General features: G+C 45.1%; 1 protein-coding gene across 4 annotated transcripts in view; it reads left to right on the plus strand.

Moving 5' to 3' along the window:
- Lrch1 (leucine rich repeats and calponin homology domain containing 1) overlaps positions 1–17,369 on the plus strand; it is a 178,992-nt gene that overhangs the window by 91,615 nt on the left and 70,008 nt on the right. For all 4 annotated transcript variants that reach the window (XM_013114087.3, XM_013114089.3, XM_013114088.3 and 1 more), the window contains exons 3-4: positions 6,010–6,136; positions 16,229–16,334. In XM_013114087.3, coding sequence (XP_012969541.2) covers positions 6,010–6,136; positions 16,229–16,334 — 233 coding nt within the window. The remainder of the gene's footprint in view (positions 1–6,009; positions 6,137–16,228; positions 16,335–17,369) is intronic.

Here is a 17,369-nt window from a genome sequence, read left to right on the forward strand (position 1 = left end):
TCCTACACATTTTTAATGTGCTTTTAATTAACACATTGCTACGTCTTTTAGGTCTCCAGTAGTGTGACCCCTGCCCTGCTTCTGATGCTTGTTAGTCAGTTCTTAAAAGCGGCTGAAATTGTAGCAATTAAGGGTGATAATTGAACTAGTTAAGCACGCCAGCTCTTTTGTTAACTTTCCTTATAAACCTGAATCTTAGTGGTTGATACAGATACAGGTGGCTGCATTTATATATATGGGTTTGGTGTTTGGCTAAATACTTCTGCACCTAGAATCTCATGCTAGGTACCTCTTTTAAAATGCATTTTACATCTGTTTATTTGTGTTTATATTTGCACATATGCGTGTATCTGCCTGTGAGTAAGCGTGTGTGTGTGTGTGTGTGTGTGTGTGTGTGTGTACACGTGTGAGCCATATAGCACATATGTGGAGGTTTGGGGATGACTTTCTGCAGTCAGTTTTCTCTTTTGCTAGTGGGTGCCCGGTATCAAATACAGATCGTCAGTGTTGGTGGTAATCTTTACCTGCTGAGCCCTCTTAGCAGACCAATGTAGACTTTACTATGTGAATTTTTTTAGCCAGTAAAACCAGAATGCCTAAATGGCTTACCTAAAGCTGTAGAAGCAAATTCTTTGGCAAAGGGGGGGGGGGATTTGAATTCCTGTCTTTTGGTTCCAGAATTGGAGAGCCTACTACAAAGTACAAAGTTCATAGTAGACAACTCTGTGGTAAACATTTATTCAATCATTTATTTTGGTTTTTAGAGATAGGGTTTCTCTGCATAGCTCTGGCTGTCCTGGAACTTTCTGTTTAGACCATGCTGGTGTCACCTATAAAGATTTCCCCACCTCCATGTCCCCAGGGATGTGACTAGAGGCCAGCATCACCACTGCCTGGCAATAAAGATCTTCCTATAAATTATCTCTAAGTCACTTCTGTGTACCTTTATTAAGTGAACACACACACACCTGTATCCTGTAGAATAGGGGAAATAATACTATTCCCCTATAGTGAAATCACGTGAAGAATATTATATACCTGTGTTTTTGCTTATTTCAAGAAAAATAACCCTAAAAAAATCCAATCAAAAGTACTTAATTTAGCCTGTCAAGATGGACACTGACAAGTACTTTAGTCAAAATACACGTAACTAATGCTCTCTGAAAATAACCCATCAGAAATGTCTTGGCCTGTGAATTCCTAATTTAGGAAGAAATGGCAAGGGCGGGGTACTGGTGTTTGAAAATTCATTCTGTGGGTTTAGGCAACATACAAACAGACAGAGCCAGAGATGATTTTGAGCTGTGCTGCTTGGTTTTATGATGAGAAAGAAACACCTGAGAGAGACAGAAGTGATATCAAAGGACCCGGGGAAAGGCAAGCCTTGGTCCCTCTCCTGTCTCCTTGTCCTTGTCTTCCCAGGCAGGGCAGGCACAGTGGCAGGAAGAGGCTCTCCCAAGTGAGGACAGGAAGTCTCAGGCCACTACAATTGAACCCACTACAAATCAACTCTTTTGTAAATAAAATTAGCTTTTAGGAAGACCTCACTGATTAGAAGTGAGAGTAAATATTGGCCTTATCGGGTAGTGTGTGACCTTATTCTTAAACATTCTTTCCATGAAGGATCTGTTTATATCCTGGAGGCTTACAGGAGATGAGCGAGAATGGGGAGGGGATTGGGTCCCTTGTGGCTGGCCTGAGAGAAATAGCTGTCAATCGAGTGGCTTCGGGATGTCTGCAGTGGGCACGGGGCTGGAGGGAGACAGTTGCTCTATGAGTGTTTCTCTGGGGGACCATGGGTCTTTGTTATCCATGCATGTTTCCTTCAACTGTCATGAAAATTGCAAATAATCCCAAAATACCTTGTGATGAAATATATGACATGATGTGAAGGAACAGGTGGGTAACATGGAAGAACCACCCCCCTGCCTATGCCATGCTTTTATTATGACTAAACTATTAACCCCATGGACTTGAGGCATGCTAAGCAGTTTCTGGTGTAAAAAGCATTCAGTCCCACCAAAGAGGCATGCGTGCTTTTGAAACTTGAATTTTTTTTAATGTGTGTCTATTGGTCAGAAAAAAGATAGTACTGTTAATTCAAGGTGTTTGCAAACCACCCGGTATGGGTGTTTGCAGCCAAATTCAGATCCTCTGGAAGAGCAGCTGACACCTTAAACTACTGCACTGTCATTCCAAAGTCCAGAGGCTTAGACTCTGTTTGAAGCTAGCACTCGCCCTAAAAGAACTCCAGAGAGAATGAACCGGAGGAGCCGAGCTTTCTTAGCTTGGTTTTTGATGCTGCTGTGATAATGACTCTGTCACTTGTGTCACTGGCCTGGTTAGGTGCCTGCATCAGGTGGTGAGACCTGTTAACAGAAGTATTGGAAAGATTTCAGTGTAGAATGGAAAGTAGAAATTTCTGGAAATCCCCCCCCCCTTCCTGTCTTCAGCAGGAAGTTGGGATGCACCTCCCACTGCTAAGAGAATTGCCTTGTTAACTTTCTTTTTGACCAGCCCTCACCTTGTGAAATAGGATATTTATAAACTGTTCTGCTTTTTATAGTTTTGGTTGTGAGCCTAGTCTTTTTAATGGCCGAGCCGTCTCTCCAGAGCCTGTTCTACTTTTTGAGATCAGGTCTCACTCTGTAACCTAGGTGTCCCTTCTCCCTCAGCTTCCTGAGTGTCAGATTGTAGGTGTGTGCCACCAGGCCCAGTTGTCCTGCTTATAAATATTTCATGATCACAAATTATGCTGTGAATTATTTATTTGTCACCTTTTAACAACTAAGTTCTCTTTTACAGAGGTGATGGCTCCAGAACTCTTCCCCGAGCTTGAGAAAAGCCAACAGAGCACCAAGGGGCACCCTTATCTAGCAAGTTCCTTTACTGGGTCCTTGTAGGTGGGGGAGGGCTGGGAGGGGTGCAAGAGGACTGAGAGACAGGCTGGTGGCCCACTTCCCTCCTCTGCTGTTCCCAGAGACAGGAAGTGTGTCATAGTCTTTTTCTAACAGGCCCGAGGGGTTCCCCCACCTTCTCTCTCCTGCTGAACCTTTATGGGAAAGCTCCTCTTCCCAGTTGTGGAGATAGCTTCCTTGCAGATCTGAGCCTTGGGGGAAATTGTTGGTGTATTGCTTCTTGCCCTCATAGAGCTGGCTGGGCAGCAAGTGCCTGCAGTAGGAGTTATTGAGGTATTAGTTAAGGGAGGGCCTCATTTAGATGATTAGATAGCTTCTGTGCTCAGCACAGCATCTGCTTTTTCTGAGCCCATAGGATGGAGATGCCCTTTGGTGCTGCAGATTCCTCCCCTTACTGTGTATAGGGCGGTGGCATCTCTAGTATGACATATGAGTCACAATGCATGGGGTACGTGCATATCACGGAGTTTTCACATATAGAAACAGCCATGTGAGGTTCACCTAATCCAGTTTATCTTGTTATGTTTCTTTTCTGATTATAAAAACACTTGTGGGAGTTTCAGAAAATGTGACAAAATGTGCAAAAGAAAATAAAAACAACTTTTTAGATACCCCCAAATGATCACTATTGATATTTTGATATCTTAGACATCTATCTCTCTTATTGTGGCTTGCAGATGTGTTTGCCTGTAAATTTATGTGTGCATGCACGCAGGGCATGGCTTTGAAATGTTATGCATATGTGCACAAACACATGGAAGTTTTCTTAACAGTTGCAATTGGCTTCATCTACAGAGTAATGGGGAAAGAAAATCAGAGAAACTAACCCATCTGACTCAGTGATTGGTGGCAGGATAGAGGACTTGGGTGTGTGTGTGTGTGTGGGGGGTCTGAACTAAATGACTGACTGGAGCATGTAGAGCGGCAACAAAGTTTCATTAATTGACTCTTTTTCTGATGTAAACAACTGAACATAGGCAGTAGGAAGGTCAAAGACTTTTGTGTGATCTCTTCATGCAGAGAGGAGCAAAACCCGGATCTAACTTTGTCGGCTACTTTGGGAAGTGGAAGCTGTCTGGGTTCCAGGCATCCTTGGGTAGAGGCTCCCTTTTCCCTTTCCCGCAGTTCCTTTGCAGGTACTCAAGCTGACTGCAGTCGCAGCAGCTCTTGTTGTAACAGTACAAGCTGAGTCAAACATCGGAACTCACCCACCGATCTACAGATTGCAGCTATATGCTCCCTTCCAACAGTGACTCTCTGAGAGCCACGCCCATGCACACGGATGTCTTACTTTTCACCCCAAGCACCTCTCTTCCTCTTCATGCTTAAAACCAATATTAAAAATCTCGGGTGCTGGAGAGATGAAAGGCACTGGCTGTTCTTCAAGAGGACCGAGGTTCATTTTCTAGCACCCACATGGTGGTTTCCAGCCTTCCAGAACTAGGGGGCCCGATGTTCTCTCTCATATGTGCACTCATGTGGCACATGTTCGCAGGCAAAACACTCACAAATATTGAAAAAAGAAGTCTTCACAAGTAATTTCTAAATGTGCTTTTAAAAAGAACGACTAAACAGCACCTTCAGAGTACTGGTTGCTTTGGTTCTGTCTGACTTAGTTTCCTGTACATGTTGTCAGTAGACCACAATGGCATCAGTTAGTGTTCTATTCATGCAACAAAGCAATTGCAATAATCAACTTAAGAAGATGAAAGATGTGTGTTGGCTTTCTTTTGGAAGTGCCAATCTAGTCAGTAGACCCCATTGCTTTTGGGCCTGTAGTGAGACAGTACATCATGGCAAGAGCACCATGATTGCTCCTGGAAGTTGGTGGGCTTTTTATTTTCTTTTTGGTTTTCTTTCCAGACAGGGTTTCTCTGTGTAGCCCTGCCTGTCCTGGGACTCACTATGTAGATGAGGCTGACCTCAAGTGCCTCCTGAGAGTTGGGGTTAAAGGTGGGTGCCACTACCACCCAGCTGGTGGTGGGCTTTTTTCCAATTAATTAATTTGGTGGTGGGCTTTTAAAAGACATCCTATAGTACTGGACCTTTGGAGACTATTTACTGTGATGCTCCTGTTCCAGTCCCCTCTCCCAGTCCATCAATAGCTATCTATTCTATTTCTTCTTCCTATGGAAATCATTCCTTCCCCCAGGGTCCCTTACTCTATACCTAACCTCCGTGGTTACATGGTTTGTGGTCTGCTTATTGAGGACTTCACAGTAACATCCATTAAAATGCAAATACATATCACATTTGTTCTTTTGGGTCTGGATGACCCCATTCAGAATGATTTTTACTAGCTCTCTCCATTTATCTGCAAATTTCATTTGTTTTAAACAGCTGAGTAGTATTACATTGTGTAAATATACCATGTTTTCATTATTCATTCATCTATTGAGGGATATCTAGGTTGTTTCCACTTTTTGGCTATTATGAATAGAGCAGCAATGAACCCGGTTGATCAAGTGTCATTGTTGTATGACGCGTCCTTTGGGTATATTTGTTTTTGAGGTAGGTTAATTCCCATTTTCCCGAGGAAGTGCCACACTGATTTCCCTAGTGGCTCTTCAAGTTTGCAGTCCCACCAGCAATGGATGAGTGGTCCCCTTACTCTTTATCCTCGCCAGCATGAACTGTTATTTGTTTTATCAATCTTGGCCATTCTGATTGGTGTAAGATGAAATCTCAATGTAACTGTCAAATTGCATTTTGATATTTGTTGTCCAATCTTGTCTATCCACTCCTTTATTCTTATTTGTGTGTTTTTTCTTGTGCACTTAATAATTTGAGTGATTTCATAGATGGAAGTATTAGAGTTTTTATATTTATAAAATACCTTCTCATATTCACAGCTGGGCATGGTGCTGCTGGCTGTGATTCTAGCGCTCTGGAGGCAGAGAGAGGAGATCATATTGTGTAAAGCCAGCTTAGGCTGTGGAGGGATGCCAGGCACCCTAGGGCTACGTAGAGAGCCCCCATCTCAATTAACCCAGAGAAAACTGTACTTGCTAACCAAAGAGAGCCCGCTCCCAGGCAGCATCAGTAAGTGGCCTTTCCGTTTACATGTGTTCTTGTTGTGTTGTCTTTGCAGCCGAAATCAGCTGTCTGCCCTGCCTGCCTGCCTGTGTGGTCTGCCTCTCAAAGTCTTAATCGCAAGTAACAACAAGCTGGGATCACTGCCTGAAGAGATAGGTCAGCTCAAACAGTTAATGGAGTTGGTATGTTACTGATTTCTAAGACGCTCTTCATTGCTAACTGCTCATAACCATTAGAGTCCCCTAAGAGACTTTGTAATAGATGGACAAGGAGGCTGTAATCATCCTTTCCCGTCGCTTTAACAAGTACCCAAGACTGGGAATTTTATAAAGCCGATTGCTTAGATCACAGTGAAAGTGCATGACCAAGCTGTCAATATCTTTTTGGCCACTGCAGAGGGATTTCCTCATCCTCAGCTGATGGCATCATGGTGGGAGCAAATGTGTGAGGGAAAGAGCACATGACCAGACAGGAAGCCAAGGAGGGGGAGGGACCAGTTTTGCACTTTTATGATGATCCACTGTCATTCTATTTTACTGGGATCCTGCAAGCACTGTGATAACCCTGTCTAAGCACATGCCCTAGTGCTCAGATCACCTTCCATTAGGCTCCACTCCTTAAAGGAGTCCTCCTATCACCACCAGATTGGAGACTAAGGGTTCAGTGTGTGATCCTTGGGACCAGTGAAAACTCCAGCAGGTGCCCATGTGTGCTAAAGTCATCGAGTGAGGAGACATGACGGTGGCAGCCGTGCTGTGCTGGGTTACAGTTCCTGAAATTTACAAGTTGCCTATGGATTATGCCTGACTTTGCAGTTTTGAAATTGACAGGTTATAGCATCATAGCAACATAATTTCTCCAGATTGCATTTACATCCAAAAAAGTATGGTTGAGTCAGGAAAATCTCTACTATAGGAGGTCATACTTAATGATGTCAGAAAGCAGAAAGATCAGGGTGCTGTGATTCTGTAACGAGTCTAGCATGTCTGGAACAATGCTGTCTCTAATCCTGGACATAGCTGTGGGTCCCTTATACAGTGGGCCAGTCTTTGCCAGGTGTCCCTTGATTCCAGTTCCTGTCCCACAACTTAGTACTGCCACAGTCTGTCTCTCTCAGGCCCACAAATTACAGAATGTCAGAGTGACAGCAGGCTTTAGAAGTAGTGTAGTCCAAGCTCTTGACCTCTTGATTAAAAGATGGAACCCAGGCCAGCCAGATAATGACATATGGAAATTCACAGCTCTTGGTAACCTGAGCTGAAACACCCTCATCAGTGGCACTGTCCAGTAGACATCCAAGGCAAACAAAAAAAATGTGGTTTTTAAATGTAGTGGTGGCCATGCTTAAACAGTTAAAAGAAACAGGAGAAAGTCCTTTCTGTAACACTGTATGTAACTCTAGAGAGGCAGTTATGACCCCTAGTTGTGTATGACAGAAAACCATTGAGATCTGTCATTCATGCCATTGTGTTTGTACTGAGCCTTTCCGACCAAGTCCAGTGTGCATCTTTCAGGGGTCATGCGCCACACGTAGGACCAGCCACACATTGGCTGCACAGTGCCACCAGTGCAGGGCCACCACTTTGATATGACAGCTCTGCAGCCTTGGTGTGTTATGTTCTTTTACCCCATGGGTCTGGGCAAGTATGCTTTTAGCAAAAAAACAAACAAAAAAACAAAAAAAAAAACCAAAAAAAAACATTTTCGAGGGGGATGCAGTGGGCTGGCTCAGAGGGTAAAGAAACTTGTCACCAAGCCTGATGTCTTGAGTTCAGTCCCTTGGACCCACATGGTGGAAGGAGAGAACCAACTCCCACAGCTGTTCTCTGACCTCCACAGGTGCACTGTGGCATGCACACACATTAATAACAATAAAAGGAGACATGTACAACATTTGTTTGTGAACAGGCAAAACTTACTAATGATTTTATTTAACCATGAAGGGGTGATGTGGCCTGCCTTGGTTAAGGTCATACACTAAAAAAATGATTTTTCCATTCATTCTCACTTATCTTTGATTTAGTTTTATTTATTTATTTTGCTTAAAATAGGATTGTTGCTATAGGAAACCATGTGATGTCAGATTATTTTTAGCTATCAATTGGGGAAGGAGTTCCCTGGAGAGTTAAATGTCATTTTTGAACAGGAGGCTTTGTTTTTATAGATACAGGTTACCAATTTGTAAAAAAAGAAAGAAAAGCTGGGCACTCCCCAAGCATTCCGAGCACTCGCCATTTAAGGCTTGAGTGCCAAGGACACCACTCAGCCCACTGGACTCTGAGCATTGTTTGTTAGCTACTTTAGAAAGGCTGTTTTCAAACATTTTCACATCAGAGTGTTCAGAATAGAGCCGTACCCACTTCTCTTAAGTGTGGATGAACATTCCAAAGTTAGTGTGCACCTTAGAAACAGAACAAATGCCTCAGCCATTAGAAAGAGCATGGTTATTCCTTCTTATTTTTGCAAGGAAGTCAAACTGCAAAACATCCTCTTAGCCTTCCCATCACATCATTCTATCTGAGAGTCTTAAACAGTGTCCCAAGTCATCTGTTGCCCTGCACAGCCATCACCGGCACAGCCAACACTGCACAGCCATCACCCACACAGCCATCACCCGCACAGCCATCACCCTGCACAGCCATCACCCTGCACAGCCATCACCCTGCACAGCCATCACCCTGCACAGCCATCACCCTGCACAGCCATCACCCTGCACAGCCAACACCCTGCACAGCCATCACCCTGCACAGTCAACACCCACATCACCCACACAGCCAACACCCTGCACAGCCAACACCCTGCACAGCCATCACCCTGCACAGCCAACACCCTGCACAGCCATCACCCTGCACAGCCAACACTGCACAGCCATCACCCTGCACAGCCATCACCCTGCACAGCCATCACCCACACAGCCAACACCCTGCACAGCCAACACCCTGCACAGTCAACACCCACACAGCCAACACCCTGCACAGTCAACACCCTGCACAGCCATCACCCTGCACAGCCAACACCCTGCACAGTCAACACCCTGCACAGCCATCACCCTGCACAGCCAACACCCTGCACAGCCATCACCCTGCACAGCCAACACTGCACAGCCATCACCCTGCACAGCCAACACCCGCACAGCCATCACCCTGCACAGCCAACACCCTGCACAGCCATCACCCTGCACAGCCAACACCCGCACAGCCATCACCCTGCACAGCCAACACCCTGCACAGTCAACACCCACATCACCCACACAGCCAACACTGCACAGCCATCACCCTGCACAGCCATCACCCACACAGCCAACACCCTGCATAGCCAACACCCTGCACAGCCTGCTTGTACGTCCACTTTGTGTAGTTACTGGTGCTGGGTAATTATGGAATCCCAACTCTATATTTGGTCCTCTTAGAGCTACTACTGATAGCAGTAATCTAGAACATTCAGACCCCCTTACACTCTAAATGGTTTCCTCGCTGTCTCTTGCAGCACAGATACTGTGTATGTGAGTACTGCTTTGTGGGAAATGGGAAAGAGAGAAAGCTGAGATTTACTCAGGATCTACTTCTATCAGGCTGTCAACTAATACATTCACTAACATCATTTCATAAAGCCTTATAACCTAGCATGGGAGGTATCATGTTTACATGTTAGTGGCTTTTAGAGTTATTTACCTAAGGGGGTGGAGCTTTGTGTCTGATTAAAGTCCATGTCAGGACTGAGCTCAGTGCTACAGCACTTGCATGGCATGTGTGGCTCTCTAGCTCTTATTCCCAAAACTACAAAGATAGTGTCTGAGTTAGGGTTTCTATTGCTGTGACCAAACACCATGACCGAAAAGTAAGTTGGGGAGGAAAGGGTATGTTTGGCTTACACTTCAGCCTTGCTGTTTACTGCTGAAGGAAATCAGGACAGGAACTCAAGCAGGGCAGGATCCTGGAGGCAGGAGCTGATGCAGAGGCTGTGGAGGGGAGATGCTTACAGGCTTGCTTCTTGTGGCTTGCTCAGCCTGCCTTCTTGTAGCATCTAGAACCAACAGCCCAGGGATGGCACCACCACTGTGGGCTGGGCCCTCCCCCACTGATCACTACTTGAGAAAATGCCTTATAGCTGGATCGCATGGAGGCATTTCCTCAGCTGAGGCTCCTTCCTCTGATGACTCTAGCTTGTGTCAAGTTCACAACACAAAACCAGCCAGTACAGATAGGTACATAGGTCAACTAGGTAGGTTGTTACGTAGGTGGATAGATGGATGGATGGATGGATGGATGGATGGATGGATGGATGGATGGAGTTGATAAGTGAATGGTAGGTGATAGATATATAGACATAGTCTAAAGCACAAGGAAGCCCCTCTCTGCTCACCTAGACTGTAGATGAGCAGCTATTTGAGAAGGACTGTGTTTTCTTCTGGAACTCCTTAGTTCAGTTTGCTGTGACATTCTCATTCAAGCTGTGACAAGCTGTGCCTTGCAGGTGAGCAGGAGGCATTCTCCCTGATGGCTGTGGACCGATGAACATGTTTGAATATTTTCTCACTATATAACCAGGTTGGGTTGTGGGGATCTGTAGATCTGTGTCAAATGAATCCTGTCTAACTTGTGAAAACCTTTGAAACTTGTTGAAAATAAGGTGTGTGTGTGTGTGTGTGTAGGTATAGTATGTGCATGTATGTTTGTGTATACATATGGTGTGATCTGTGCCTGTGCATGGGGAAGCCACAGAAGGAGGCTGAATGTTCACCATGTCTGCTGTATTCCTGCGAGATAGGATCTCTCATAGAATGTGCTGTTTTTCAGCAAGACTGGACAGCAGGCCCCAGCAGGCCCCTCAGCCTTCCACCCAAGTGCAGGGGGTTGGCAGGGACACTGTCACACCTGTCTTTTAGATTGATGCTGGAGATGTGGCTCAGGTCCTCATACCTGTGCTGCATGTGCTCTGCCTCCAGCCCTTCTGCCTTGTTTTCTGAGGTTGGATTTCTCCATGAACCTGAGCTAGATTCACTGGCCAGCAAGTCTAGGGAATCCTCTAGGCTCCGCCCACTGGGGGGCTGGGATTACAGGCATCTCCTTCTGTGCCCAGCTTTTTACATGGTTGCTGGAGGTGCAAACTTAATGCCCCCTCAAGGGTTTCACTGGCTGAGTCGTCTCCAGAAATTGGGGTTGTTGTTGGTTTTGTTTTTTCTGTGCAATTCAACAAAATGATGAGGCGTGTTTGGTGAAAGGTGTTATATAAATGCCACATGCTATAGTTAACTGACAGCTGTGAAGCCTGCTAACAAACATGCTAACAGTATGAACAAGCGTGCTAACAGTTCAGTACAGTCAGGGCCTTTTATGTACAAGATATATGCCAAAGGCTCGGTAGCTCCACACTGCTCCTGTGTGCTGAGTGGCTTGCTGGCCATGTTTGTTTTTTCTCAGTTCTGTCCTCACACTTCCTCACTGGGTGAGCATGCTGTTATCCACGAAAAGGAACACAAGGCCCGATGTATGAACCTGTCTTTATAATCAGAAAGCCCACCAGACTGGCCCCAGTCATACGGGTTGGAAGGTGTGTTTCCAGCCCTTACCTAGATACACAGCTTTTTTATTTTCATGAACCGTTTGGTTGTGAGGGAGTTTGAACTAAAAGACTGAACAAACTTCTGAAGAGAGTCCTTGCACATTATTGTGTGCCTAATGTTCCTGCCTGTGAGGTAGGTGTGGGATTGTGTGGCAATGGGCCTGCTGTAATTATGTGTCCATTAGTGGTCTCTGGAGATGTCTTTGACCTCTCTGGTGTCTCTGGAAACCCAGGAGTTGCTCAGGGCCCCTCTGTGGCTTCCATTTCTGCCTATTATCAAGAAGAGAGCATGATGTATGTGTTTGTGGTATGCAGAAAAGTCCGAGGTATGGTTTCACATTGGAGAGGCCAGGGTGTCAGGAGATCACTTATCACATCAAAGGTTGCTTGGAATGATTCAAGTTTAAATTAATATACATTATTATTTTTCTTTTTTCAAGTTCTGACAGTAGGCATTGAGGGTTGTTTTATTACCAAGAAATGAAAAATGACATTACATTACCGAGTACCATTCAGTGTTTTCATTATTTCTTGTGTAGCCGTTGGATTTTTCCAGTGTTAAAAGAAAATGAGCCAGGCGTTGGTGGCACACGCCTTTAATCCCAGCACTCAGGAGGCAGAGTCTCTCAGATCTCTGTGAGTTCCAGGCCAGCCTGGTCTACAGAGTGAGTTCCAGGCCAGCCTCCAAAACAATACAGAGAAACCCTGTCTCAAAAAAAAAAAAAAAAAAGGAGAAAAAGAGAATTATTTAATACTCATTTGTTTGTTTGTTTGCTTGTTTGTTTTATGTGTGCAAGTTAGGGAACCTGGGGGAGTGAGTTCTCTCCTTTCACCATGTGGCTTCCAGGTGCCCGGATTGAATTCTGGCCCTCAGGCTTGGCAGCAGGCGCCATTTACAAACTGTTTGCCTGGCCATCAGAGCTCCTTTGCATATGAGCTCAAAGAGAGTAAGACACTTGCCTAACGTTGCAGAGTGAGGCATACAAAAGGCATCTCTACAGAAGGGCATGGTTCCAATGGTTGGAGACTGCCGATAATTTGCTTCTCCACCAATTACATAGAGACCTGATTTTCTCATAGACTTTCTTCTGCTGGTATTATACCACTCCATCAACGAGTATGGTTTAAATCATTGTTAGACTCTAAATCATGGAGTTGCAGTAGCTAGTCCTTGAAAAGCTTACATTTGAGTATTAATATTGTTATAATTAGATTCACTTCTCTATCGGGAAGAATTGAATCAGTAAATATTTGTAACAATTGTTTATGATTCTTGCGTTGTACAGTTGTGATGTTATAACATTGAACATACAGTGATTTCACTGGCAATCAGTTTAGTTATTCTGTAAGACATAGTAGCTTGGGGCTAGTAGAAAGTTCAGAAGGAATTAATTTGAATATTCTATTAAGTAAATGAATGTTGAATTTGCATAATGATAATTTTCACTAATTGCAGTAAGGCATTGCTATTTGTTTAATTTATTTTTCAAAGTGTCTTTTCAAAATCTTTAAATAACCCTAGCTAGGTCTTATTTAGGCTAAATTTGCATGGAAATGTTCTAGAGAATGAGGCCAATGTAGAAATATTGGCTTGTGCATTTTCAAAACCGAACATCCCTAGACATGTAGACTATTATCTCTCTTTCCTCCTCCTCCAGCTAATTAGACATAATTACCTGTGGGGTTTATTTTTATGATGAAATTCATAACCTCTTTAAAATTTGGTTAGGTTCAGTGGCTCCTGGGGAGTAGGACTTGCCCTGTTTTTATCAGATATCTCTCCATTATATAATAGATTTTCTTGGGAATTTTATGCTTACTACTTTATTGGCAGGCATAACTAGTAGGAATGTAGACTATTATTAACATAGTTGATACACACCCTTCAAAATCTGAACAGGTCGTTGGCCTCTGTGCCTACCCTTGTCCACAGGTATCCCATCTCTTGGGAAAAAAGTTGGGTGCCTTTGGGATGTAGTATTTTTCTATGTGTAGTAAGTAGGTGCTGTGTCTAACAACACATGTTTAAATACAGCCTGCAGGTGTTGGTTTTGTTTGTGAAGGCCTTGGTGTTAGGGGTTTGTGCTGGGAGGAGTCACCTGGCTTTAGGGTCCAGCATACTTTGATGCTATCTGGGAGCAGTTGACACAGGGCAAGGTATATATAGTTCTCCCTAAGAATGGAGCAAGGCTGAGTTTGATCTCAGGACAGGGCATTCTGTGACTATATTGCCTAAATATGTAGATTATCCTTTAGCTTCTCTTTTCCTACTCATTTTTTAAAAGAAAAAATCATACTATTTACATCTTTGAAACGTGTGGGAATTGTTGGTTTCACACTGAGATCTCCACAAGCAATGCAGAGCTTTCCCATGTGCTCGCTTGTAAGACTTAACAGAAACTTAATTTGTGGTTCAGTAAACACAGATCCTCCCCACAGGTAGGAAATCATCCCACAGATCCCCACAACGCTTCCTCACCTCTGATATCATCACTCCTGGCCTAGGCCCGGTCTAGAGTCTGGAGTACAGTGGTCTGATGTGATGCCCGTCTCAGGTTTGCCTGGGTTTCCTGCTTGTGGCTCTTGTAAACCAGAATGGAATGGGCCCGTTGCTGACTCATAACTCAGTTAAGGCATGGAAAGATCCAGTTCTCACAGGGCTTGCTTTTGGCCACCACCTAATTCTGATTTTCCTTTCTTGTCCTTTTTCAAATTTCTGCAGATGTACTGGTGGAGGCTTGTGGTTGTAGCTTTGCTGTTTTGCTTTAACTCAAGAATGTATGTGACTTTTCTGGATCAGGAGGAGGGCAACAGCTAAGGTGGTGTCCTGAAAATGCTGTGACCCTGACCCGTCTCACCCTACTTCCCCACTCAGCTGAAGACAGGAGAGGGCAATGTGCCGCCTCCTCCATGCACACCCCTTTCAGAGGTTATATTGCGCCCCTGTGAAGCAGGGTACCTTGAGCAGGCTTGAGACTAACCAGGACCACTCGAGGGCTTGGGACATAGAGGCAAAGCTAGAAGATGGAATTACGGACTGACATAGCCCTGGTCTCATAGGGATCCTGGTTGTGGGGTTGAGGTAGTGAGCAAGGGATTTACTGGACTGAAGGAAAGTGAAGTGAATTTTTGTAATGAGGCCCTGGTGACCTTCAAAGTGAAGGATGGTTTTTCAGGTTCATAAGTAACATGGGCTATTTAATGACTAAACCTCGCTGGCATAAGTCATAGCCAGAATTTGTCTTTGGTCCTGTAATAGCCAGTGGGACCTGCATGGAATTTGGGTGATATGTTAAAGCATTCTGGGGTCCCCAGCTGCAAGGTAGAAGGAACCACAATATTATAGGATGTCTACATCAGAGGGCATTGGAAATTTCATCCCTGTCTTACACCTGACACTCAGCTAGGAACCCGAAAGATGGAGAGAATATGCATGGATCCTCCCACCTAGAGACTCCCAGCTTTGCAGGAGAAGGAGGCTAAAGGAGCAAGTGAATTATAGGTACACATTGTTTGTACAGGGTCACAAAGGGAAAGGGGAAAGTATCCATCCCTGGGGTTGTCAGTGCAGGAGAGGGTCTTGGGAATGGTCTCATAGAGGCTTGAGTTGAGGTGTAACAGATGAGGAGAAGGCTGAGAGGACAAGGCCAGAGCTTGCATATCAAGCAACGGGGGAGCCTGAATGAGTTTGCCACCGTGAAACAGCATGGCCTACACCAAAATTCCCAAGTGGTCATGGCATGGCTTGAGTGTAGAATGCATGAGAGAGCATTCAGAGAACGGTCCTGGAGAAACTGCTCACAAGGTCCTCACAAGGGCTGGCTGGGCCTTGCTAAAGCTTCCGTTGATGGACAATAGAATGAAATTTGCCCTGAGATAGCCCTGAGGTGTTGGGTGTGGGGTTTGTGGGAGGAACAGAAGCCAGCCAGAGGATGTCACCTGCAGGAGTCCTTCTGAGAGATAGCATACATAGTTAGACTGAAGAAGGTTCTAGAATTGTAGGAGAAGAAGGCAAAGCCCAGCAACTGACTGGAAATGAAGGGAAGATGTGGGTGGGTAATGAGTTTGTATAGGGCAAGAAGCGCTGTGTCTTTATTTTACATGACCCCAGCTGGTTCTGATCAAAGACTAGTGAGGTACCGCCCTTCCAAACAACCATGACAAAAATCCTTGTACCCCACAGACTTGCTTCTGAAATGTGTGTGCAGTGGTCAGCCACAGCCTTCCACCATGTGATAGGAAGTCCGTTTGGAATAAATTGCACAACCGGCTGGTGTGCTGATAGTTCTCTTGCAAGAGCCTGGTATGGTGGGAGTCGGTGTAGTTTTCCTCCTGAACAGTGCCTGGTAATTTCTCCCTAATGTCAGCTGGCACAAAGCCTCGTTATCTCCAGTGTGAACGTTAGAGCACTATTGCCTTCTAAGTTCGTGGTGGATATTGAATAAGGTCCAAGCCCCTTTAAAAAAAAAGTGACAAAAACAGCTAGTGAACGCCACTGATGTCTTGTCTCCCCTCAGAGGACATTGGAAACCAAACTCCTTTTCTCCTCTGTTGAGCCCCACCGACTGGGGAGCTGGAGGCCAGCGTGAAAGTGTACTGCGGAGTTACACAAAATGGAAGTTCTTGGAGGAGAATTCACATGAAATGCTTGGGGAAAAGGCATTTTATTACACCTGTCTGATGACCCTCCCCCCCCCCTCCTCTTGCTACAGGATGTCAGCTGCAACGAGATCACAGCCTTGCCCCAGCAGATCGGCCAGCTGAAGTCTCTACGAGAACTGAATGTCCGAAGAAATTACCTTAAGGTTTTACCACCAGGTATGAAAGTGTGGTAAGAGGAGAACGCGGGAGGGAGACATCATTCTTTCCGTTTACTCTTATGAGCGGTGGTGGGTCTTGTGTGGGTGCGCACCGGCTGCTGTTAATAACGTGAATCGCATTGGCAGATATCAGAACAGTGATGTTCAGGTTGTAGTTTGAATCAAGGTTATAGCAACACAACCGTTTGTTAGTGGGACGTATGTCAGCTTCCCAGGGCTGCTATGAAAAGGACCACAGAGAGGGGGGGCTTGAGTGACAGAGATGTGGCTCTTCACTGTCCTGGAGGCTGGAAGTATGAGATGAAGGTATTGGCTGGGTTGTTCCTTCCAGGGCCTTTTTCTGCGGCTCACAGATGGTTTTCTCCTTCCTGTGTCCTCACAGCATCTCATTATCCGTGTCTGTGCCCTGTTCTCCTTTTTTCTGTTACCCCAGAGGATTCAGGTCTACCCTGATGACCCCAGTGTGACTTAATTACCCCTTTAAAGGCCTTGTCTCCAATTACCATTAAATTCATGTATATTGGGGTTAGGATTTCTGTATCTGAATTTTGGGGTGAGGGACTTGGGCCAGAATGAATTCTTTGGGGCAGGTGTGTGATGTTCCAGAGTATGAAGTCAACAGTCTGGAGGGGACAAGCTTGGTCCTGCAGATCCTGGCTATCAGGGTCTCTAGCTTTGGGGAACACAGGTTGGGAACCCCACAGTGTCTGCACTCACTGTAGGTGAGGGTGATGCTTCTGCTGAGTTACTCTTGCACTGGGGTAACTCGTACCAGGACCAGCGATGGCCCTTAAACTTCGGCATAGACACTTGGTTCCCCTGACCCTGGTACACTCAGTCTTAGAACCCCCAGGCAGCCCTGCTGTGGACTCTTGCAGTATGTCCCTCTTGCCCAAGGCATGAGGCTTTAAACATAAAGACATGTTTCCTTAGAAGTTGTAAGTACTTAGGAGTATTGTGGGGATGACTTCGTGTGGAAAGTTCTTGTTCCGTAAGCATAGAAATAGGGCTAGCTCACTGACTCTCACAGAGA

Source organism: Mesocricetus auratus, unplaced genomic scaffold (assembly GCF_017639785.1).
Source record: "Mesocricetus auratus isolate SY011 unplaced genomic scaffold, BCM_Maur_2.0 Super-Scaffold_2245, whole genome shotgun sequence".
NCBI classification, from domain to species: domain Eukaryota; kingdom Metazoa; phylum Chordata; class Mammalia; order Rodentia; family Cricetidae; genus Mesocricetus; species Mesocricetus auratus.